Source organism: Vigna unguiculata, chromosome 6 (genome assembly GCF_037176805.1).
Source record: "Vigna unguiculata cultivar grain cowpea cultivar isolate G323 ecotype 2 chromosome 6, ASM3717680v1, whole genome shotgun sequence".
Lineage (NCBI taxonomy): Eukaryota > Viridiplantae > Streptophyta > Magnoliopsida > Fabales > Fabaceae > Vigna > Vigna unguiculata.
In genome coordinates this window covers 38315409-38324068 of record NC_140797.1, presented here as the reverse complement: position 1 = coordinate 38324068, position 8660 = coordinate 38315409, and the positions used below count along the sequence as shown (strand labels likewise).

The following is an 8660-nucleotide window of genomic DNA, read 5'->3' as shown; positions in this document are numbered from 1 at the left end:
TTTAATAATGTTACAGAAATTGCAAAAGAGATACGAAGATGATTCGTTATTAAACATAATTTAACAAGATGATTTTGGTTGTAACCGTTGTTAAAAGGAGGTTTTTTTTTTTTTTAAATGAGATGTAAATTTATGCATAATCCACATTCCTGTACAGATATTTCAAAATATTCATTTTGCAACTCTAAACAATTCAATAAATATATAACATAATGTTAATGTTCTAAATAAAGTTTTCATAAGGTTTAATTATTTAGATGCTTCCCACTTTAACAGAGGTGTGTCGATTTGGTTTTTGCTTTTAAAAAGGTTCCAATGGTGTTACAGCTTTTGAAAAAATGTCTTAATTAGATTTTTTTTAAAAATAAAAAAGAAATTACCAACAACATTAACGACATGTCACTTTTCAATTTGTGTGTTTTTTTTTAATTTTCTTTTTATTTTTTGTAATTTTTGTTGCCACATGTCAAGACCTTGATGTTACATGTGACACTATTGTACCATGTGACAGGACAATACCACATGTCAGTGTCATTGCCAAATGTCATTGTGTTGATTTTAATTTAGTCCATGTATGTCTCTTTAATTCAATTTAGTTCTTATGTTTATTTTATTCAATTTTGTCCCAATTTTTTTTAACAATTGAAATATGTTTGTTCAATCCATGTTTATTTATAAGTATAAATATTTTTTACAAAATTAAGAGTTGATATTTATATTAAAATTTAGTGTAAAAAAATGATTAACAAAATATGGGTTGATAATATAAAATAATGTAATGTGTTAAAAAGTTATTTTGAATATAAAATATTAGTATAACATTTATATAGATAATAAATTTGGTCTCAAATTGAAAAGACAATATTGTTCTATTTAAAAAATAATAATGATTAATAAAACATGAGTTAAAAAATATATAATAATGTAATATGTTAAAAAGTCATTTTTAATAAAAAAAATATTAGTATAACATTAATACAGATAACAATTTTTGTATTAAATTGGAAAGACAATATTGTTATATTTAAAAGATATGGGACAAAATTGAATTTAAGAGACATAAGTACAGATTAAATTGAATCAAAAAAACATATATAAGTACTAAATTGAAACCAAGACAATGATACTTGATAGTGATAATTTCATGTGGTATTGTCTTGCCACATGGTATTGTCAGTTTCATGTGTCACAACCAGGGACTTAACATATGATAATAGTTCTCTGCAAAAAAATAAAAAATAAAAAAAATCACAGATTGACACATGACACATTGTTAACACTATTAGGAAGTTTTTTACTGAAAGAAACCTAATTAAGACCGTTTTTTCAAAAGTTGAGACGCAATTGAAATTTTGTAAAAATGGACACCAAATTGACACATTCTTGCCAAAGTGGATACGATCTAAATAATTAAACCTTTTTATAAAAATATAAAAGCTCTATGAACTAATATATTTTAACCTGTCTAGTACCTTAAAGTGTTATATATGTTAACAAGAATACTTTGTCCAAGTTCTTTGAACATAAGCTAACGCGTAACGGTAAGGATTGTGTGTTGTCAAAAATTTACAATGAATGATTGGCACAATGGTCGTCATCCATTGTCTGACGTGGTAGTCACACTTATTGCATAATGTAAATGACATTTACGTTAAAAATTAATTAGAACATATTTAAATATTGTACTGCTTATGTCAATCTATCTTTTTATTTAAAATAATAATAAATATTATTTTCTTTTAAAATTTTTGACTTCTTACTAAAAATTGTTAAATATTTTTAGAATATTTTTTTTTCAATTTAAAATAAAAAATCACAACGAAGGTAGTAGAAACCTATAAAATTAACCCTAATAATCTATATAATTGATAAAGTGATTTTTTTTATTTAAATAATATTTTTTAAATTTAATTTTTAAATACTATTTTTAAATTAAATAATTATTTTATCGTTTCTATTATTTAAATTTAATATTTTTTAAAGTTAAAATATATTATCTTACTTTCTAAAACATTTGTTTATTTAAATGTAACCGTTTTAAAATTAAATTAATTACTTATAATAAAAAATGAGACACATATACATTATGTGTTACCACTAATTTTAAATAAATATATTAAGTAATTAATTTAAATTATTTAAATTATATTTTTGTTATCAATATAAACAACAAAACTATGAAAAATAGCATAATAAAAAAAAGATAATCACTAATGCTGATTTTTCAATAATAGACTATGGGACATTCAATGAGTTAGACTTAAACAATTTGCAAGACCATTAATTATGTTTTGTTGAAAATATTTGAAGTTTTTTTTCACCATCACATGCTAGAAACCACTAATTTTAAATAAAGAAATTGAATAAGTAATTTCAAGTATTTTTAATTATATTTTTGTTACCAATATGAATAACAAAAACTATACAAAAATAGCATAATAAAATGAAAGTTAATCAATAATGCTGACTTGAACATTTAATGAGTCAGAAAAAAAAAATTGCAAGATCATTAAACATTTCAAGTTTTTTTCACCATCGCAAGCTTGAAACCAGCACCCGGTTTTAACCCATGTTTTTGTTCACCAATATTACGTAATAGATTTCACATAAATGTTTTAGGCATTCTTAAAACTATGCAGTTATCATGTATATAAATTAAGGATAGTTACTCTTTTTTTTACAAACACATTAAAATACAATCAATAAACTAATGATATTTATTGAAAAAGTTATGCTATTCAGAGTGATCTCACTCAATTAAAGAATAATTAATTGTCATACAAAACAAAAAACAAAATAAAAAAGCTGATAAAATAAAAACACGATGAAAAAATATACTTAAATTCTTATCTTTACTCGCGATTTAATACAAGTTATTGATTCTTTTAAAAAAAACTTAAATATCTTTTTCGTTCTCATTTTCGTAATGTTCGTTGCGGATGGTTCTCATTTTGACAAAATATTTAGAATGGTTCTCATTTTGACAAAATATTTAGAATGATTCTCATTTTTTACAGAATGTTTAAAATGATCATCATTTTCGCAATTCGTGTTTTATTTGGTCCTTTTCTGTGACGCCGTTTAAATCAGTAACGGATACAAGTGACACTGTTTGTATTATGTTGCTTATAGTATTATGCAGAACATCACAACAATCCAAGCACAAACAAACTCCAAAATAGAATTACGAAAACCCTAACCCACGAGCAAACACAACCCAGAAAACCCTAAACCCACTTACCTCATTGATGATGATTAAGTGGAAAATTGAAATGAAGAGCGCGACAACAATCCAACAATGAAATGACAAGTATTAGTTGTTTCCTCTGCAAATCCGAGCTCAAGAAAGACGAAGATGAAGAAATCACCTCCAACGATGAAGAGCACGACTGCAATCCAACTCAAGCCCTAATTGCAAAATTTATTTTTCCCAATTTGAAAAGTTAACGTCAGTACACTTAACACACCCAATGAATGCAACGTAATACAAACAGTGTCACCTACATAGTGCTTCGTTACTTAAACGACATCACAGAAAATGACCAAATAAAACACGAATTGCGAAAATGAGGACCATTTTAAACATTCGGTAAAAAATGAGGACCATTTTAAACATTTTGTCAAAATGAGAATCATCCGTAACAAACACTACGAAAATAAGGACGAAAAAGGTATTTAAAAAAAAATATAATAATATATTCGATAACCTATATTAAATCATATAAAAAAATAAGTTATACTACCTGCCTTTAGACACGATAGATAACTCAAAGTCATAACACATTACAGGATTTGCTTTTAAACCACGTCGTCAACTCAACTCGTGGTAACCAACTCGGACGAGTCAGAGAGACTCGGTGTGTTTTAAAAGCAGGACCAAGAAAGAAGCAGTTCATTTTCATTCCATGCCCCGCGAATTTACCTTGTTTTGTGTGGTACACTTGAGACATCAAAACCAGGTTCTTTCTCTCTCTCTGTTCTCCAACTACGTTAGTGTTTTCTTCACTTTCATAGCACACATGTATGCAAATCAACAAAGGATATCATCATCACCACCAATTTTTATGAAACTCTGTGTGTGTTTGTGTGTGCACTTACCTGATGCTATTGCTTCCCCTTTCAGGCCTTGGCATTTGACGTTTCCACCACTTGCTCAAAGGGTAACAAATATTCATTTTTTTTTTCTTGTCGTCAACCTTTAACTCGTCCAATGCGTGTACCCGTGTTTCTTCTGCTTTGGATTACATAGTTTGTGTGTGTGTTGATGTGCTGTGATATATGAGATGGAGAAAGATACCTGTAAATATTTATGGGTCGTTGGTATTTCGATTAATTGTCAGCTGTATGTTGTGGGTGTGTTCAATATTGATGTCAGTGAATGTAGTTGTCATGTTCTGGTTTCAATGGTTTTTGTTTTCTTCTTTTGCTCTTCTGGGTTGTACGTGTGGATCAGTTTGTTTTGGGTTGTCCTTCAAGGACTTTGATTGTGAACATGAATACAAGTGGATCTGGGTTGGTTATTACATTTTTCTTTGGGAATCAAAATTCTCCGCCTTTGTTGTATATCGTTCTCCTCACAGGGATTTCGTGATATTCTCTCCCCTCCTTAGGTTGTATAGAGGTTGTTGCATGGTGTAATTGTTTGGAGGCTGTGTCAGCCATTGAGGAATGCAGTGTTTGGGAAGAAGTTTGCGAATTTTGCTTTTTCTGGTATGAGGAAACAATAGGGTTTATGCGAGTGATTCAGGCACCCATGTTGAGGATTTTGATGCTTTGTCATATAAGCAATTGCTGTTGCTTCAGCTATTCTCCAATTTTCTTAGTATAGGAATAGATTGTTTTAGCTGTTGTAATCCTTTTGGAGTTACTGGTGAATGAAGAATACTTGCCCTTTGTTCCTGTTATTTCTACTCTAATACTGAGTTTCTGCATAGTTGATTCTCTTAAGCATTTGATAGTGATGAAATAATTGAAAGTGAAAACAACTAGAGATCTAACATGTTGTCACATGGCTATTGGTTAATTCGGCCTCAGTCCAAATTAAAGTTGTCATGTGATCCATGTAGTTGATCTCACTTAGTTGGATAAGACTTTTGTTATTGCCTAACTATTGAAATAAATCAATTTCTCATGGGTAGCTAAGATTCATGAAATCTTAATTCTTTCAAAATGTGTGATGCTTTGAAAATGGCCAGGTAAATGAAGAGATGGTAAGTAACTCTATGCATTACTTTTATACTTTGCTGAAAGCCACATGTGAAGTGTGCTCCTTGATAATATTATCCAATTTACATATCCCTTATAATATTTCTTCTTAAGATTTGAGCTTTTAGTTACTTGGTATGTTATACTTTGTTTCTACGCAGATGGATATAATGCAGCAGAATGACAATAATAATTTAACTGAACATGCATCTAATAGTCCTCCAAGTTCACCTTATATAAGCAATTTAATTGGAGCTCCACAGCTGAATCCTCGAGTTGGTGATGAATATCAGGTGAAAGTTCCTTCCCTAATAAAAGAATCAGAACGACTTCAGCTTCTAAGGAATCCTGCTGAGTCAGAAATTGGGCCTGACAACTCACTTTCATTTGCAATTGGTTTACCCATCTCTGTCACATGGATACATAATGCAAAGGATTGTAGTGAAAATGAAGGGTGGGGATGTGTTGGAGACAATGCAGATGAACTCAAACCAACCACATTTCAATCTGAGATCACAGGAGACAGCAATTCATCTGAACTGGGTGAAAGCAAAAATTTTGCATTGGCTCCTGGCATATTAAGTAACCCCTGGAGTGATTCTGATGCAGAAGTTTTTCTCCTTGGTTTGTATATTTTTGGGAAAAATTTCATTCAAATACAACGATTCTTAGAGAACAAAGAGATGGGGGAAATACTTGCATTTTATTATGGAAAGTTTTACAAATCTGATGAATATCGTAGATGGTCAGACTGTAGGAAGATAAAAGGGAGGAAATCTGCAATTGGACAGAAACTTTTCACTGGTCGCAGGCAACAAGAACTACTGTCCCGCTTGATTCCCCATGTCTCAGGAGAATCTAAAGATACTCTGATACAGGTATAAGCAGTGTCATCTCATCTTCAGTGTTATTAATTATTGAACTTCAACTAGTATATTTCATATGTTGGATGAGCGATTTAGCCTGTTTAACTGCATTCTATGATTTGGAAATTATTTAATTTTCACTTCTCTGATGTAGTGCAATGTTTATTTTTCCCCCTTCAGTTTTTAATATAACCTTCTTTTCAACTTGATGAAGTGACAATATAGAAGATGTTGATGATTGTCTGTTTATTTTCCTGGGTGTATATTAACTCTCACTTTACTTTTGCTCTAATCAGGTTTCTAAGTCTTATACCGAGGGTAGAGCTTCTTTAGAAGAATACATATCTTCTCTAAAATCCACTGTCGGACTTGGTATTCTTGTGGGAGCAGTTGGTATTGGTAAGGAGAAGGATGATCTTACTACTCTTGTTCTGGAACCTGTGAAGAACAATAAGGTGTTTTCAGTGCCAACTTGCAAGGCTTGGTCTTCTCTTGGACCAAATGACATACTGAAATTTTTAACAGGATTTCGACTGAGCAAGGCTAGAAGTAATGATCTCTTTTGGGAAGCTGTTTGGCCTCGCTTACTAGCAAGAGGGTGGCACTCTGAGCAACCAAAAAATAGAGGTTATGTGAGCTCCAAAGATTATCTGGTTTTTCTTATCCCAGGTGTTAAGACCTTTTCAAGGAGAAAACTTGTGAAAGGTGATCATTACTTTGATTCTGTTAGTGATGTCTTGAGCAAAGTGGTAGCTGAGCCGAATCTTCTTGATCTTGAAGAAGCTAAAGTTGGTAGCTGTGATGATGAAGAGCCAGAAAGGGGATCGAATGAGGATGATGATTCTGATTACCAACGTCAATGTTACCTCAAGCCTCGAGCTTCAACTTACAATACAGATCAGATAAAATTCACGGTTATTGATACCAGTTTGGTGCATGGAGGGAAACCATCTGATTTAAGAGAATTTAAACCTGCACCTGTTAATCCAGTGGGTGAAGTTGAGGTAAATGTTGCTGATACACATGAAGAGGCCAAACTAATGAGTGAAGTAAACCATAACAAGAACATTTCTGAAAACATTGATCAAAAGTTGGCTGGTACCAGTGTACCTTGTGAAAGAAAGTTATTGAAGGTGAGAGAACTGCAATTCCTGCCAATTGAAGAGGAAGATGCATCTAAGGTGCTTGATAATTTAAGAGAAAGTAAGGGTAGCTACTATGATGATTCACCAAGTGTAATGGAAGCTAGTATGTTGGACATTGGTAATGCGGATAACCAAAATAATGCTAAGAAAATGGTCCAAAGCTTGGAAAATAAGAAGACCTCTGTGTCTAATGATAATATGCTAAAAAGGACTATAAAGCATCAGTTTAAACGAAGAGCAAGATCAGGTAATTCCAACCATGTTGTTGTTCCCATCAAAAGGAGAAGATTGGCTGCTTGTTCCAAGGCAGAGACAAGCCACATCATCAAGAATTCTTCAGGAGACTCAAGATCAGAAAAAATGGCTTTATCCCACACAAAGGTTGATGATCCTTTTACCTGTCAGAAGAATGGAAGTTTAATTCCTTCTTCAGATGAAAAAAGTCTGGAAAAGAATAACAAAGAAAGCATTCTCAATGAGAAAGGTGATTCAGTCACCTTCAACATTCCTCAAGCTCCTTTGAAATCTGAAATTGATGTGGTGATGGCAATGTTGGAGGAAGATAAGCAGAGTTTGAAGCCAAATGATCCATGTTTATTATCTGACACTAAAGGGGTAATTGAGGAGCCACTAGGAGCCTCTTCTGATGTTAGTTCTGTGGAGCAGCAACCTAGTATAACTTCGAGGAGGCAGAGCAAAAGAAACCGACCATTATCAGTTAGAGCGCTTGAATCTCTAGCAAATGAGTTCTTGTATGGAGAAAGAAGACAGAAAAGGAAACTCGTCCCGACACAAACTGATGCATTTAATGTTTGCCGCAAGGCTCGTACAAGAAGCAAAACCATGCCTCACAATCAGAGTTCAGATAATGTGACTGCAGTTTTAGTAGAAGAAAAGCAGTTGAATGGCAACAGCACTGCTTAGGAAATATCTATGAACCATTAGATTAAGTTAAGAGTAGAGTAATCCATTATACCAGGTATCTTTGAAGCTACCAGACATCATCAAGTTTTGACTTCTACAAAGGAATTGATTTGGAAAAGTGCAGATGATTCTCCTGTCTTACTTGCAAATTATATTCTAAAGCTGCCGGAGTGGTTATATTATACATTCACATACTGTACAGAATTTTTCCATACTAAAAAGAATGTTGGTGAGATCAGTTTTGTATGTTTGTTGATACTAGAAAGGTTCCAACCTTATGACTGTCTATAAAGTTGCTAGTAAACTTCTCTTGATATTGAGTTTCCGGTGGAAATTATATAAACTTTTTAGCTGGTGATGATGTTGCCAGAAACTTTGAGTGTGTTTTAGCAATGACAAATTGACTCTTGTGTGTGTGCTCTTGTTTGACAAGCAAGAAAGGGGTCATACCTGAGATGTGTCCTATTCTTACTGTGAATACTGGATTGATCAGGGAAATATAATACCGATAAGATCTAAA

General features: G+C 32.1%; 1 protein-coding gene across 3 annotated transcripts; it reads left to right on the top strand.

Moving 5' to 3' along the window:
- Window positions 1-3840: 3840 nt before the first annotated feature.
- On the top strand, window positions 3841-8454 carry LOC114186857 (uncharacterized). 3 transcript variants are annotated; one of them, XM_028074899.2, is made up of 4 exons: window positions 3841-3959; window positions 4124-4160; window positions 5367-6083; window positions 6368-8454. In XM_028074899.2, exons 3-4 carry the CDS (start codon window positions 5367-5369, stop codon window positions 8138-8140), a joined length of 2490 nt encoding a protein of 829 aa, XP_027930700.1. In that variant the 5' UTR covers window positions 3841-3959; window positions 4124-4160; the 3' UTR covers window positions 8141-8454. The 3 variants fall into 3 exon arrangements, with proteins under 3 accessions (XP_027930700.1, XP_085530434.1, XP_085530433.1); XM_085674308.1 differs by lacking the exons at window positions 3841-3959; window positions 4124-4160 and adding an exon at window positions 4182-5210; XM_085674307.1 differs by lacking the exons at window positions 3841-3959; window positions 4124-4160 and having other exon boundaries at window positions 4182-6083.
- The last annotated feature ends 206 nt before the right edge of the window (window positions 8455-8660 follow it).

Excerpts from the sequence above, each read along its gene's own strand:
- LOC114186857 (XM_085674307.1), top strand. The coding sequence starts at position 5,343 with ATGTTATACTTTGTTTCTACGCAGATGGATATAATGCAGCAGAATGAC. Across the intron at positions 6,084-6,367 it reads CTAAAGATACTCTGATACAG|GTTTCTAAGTCTTATACCGA; the intron begins GTATAAGCAGTG and ends TGCTCTAATCAG.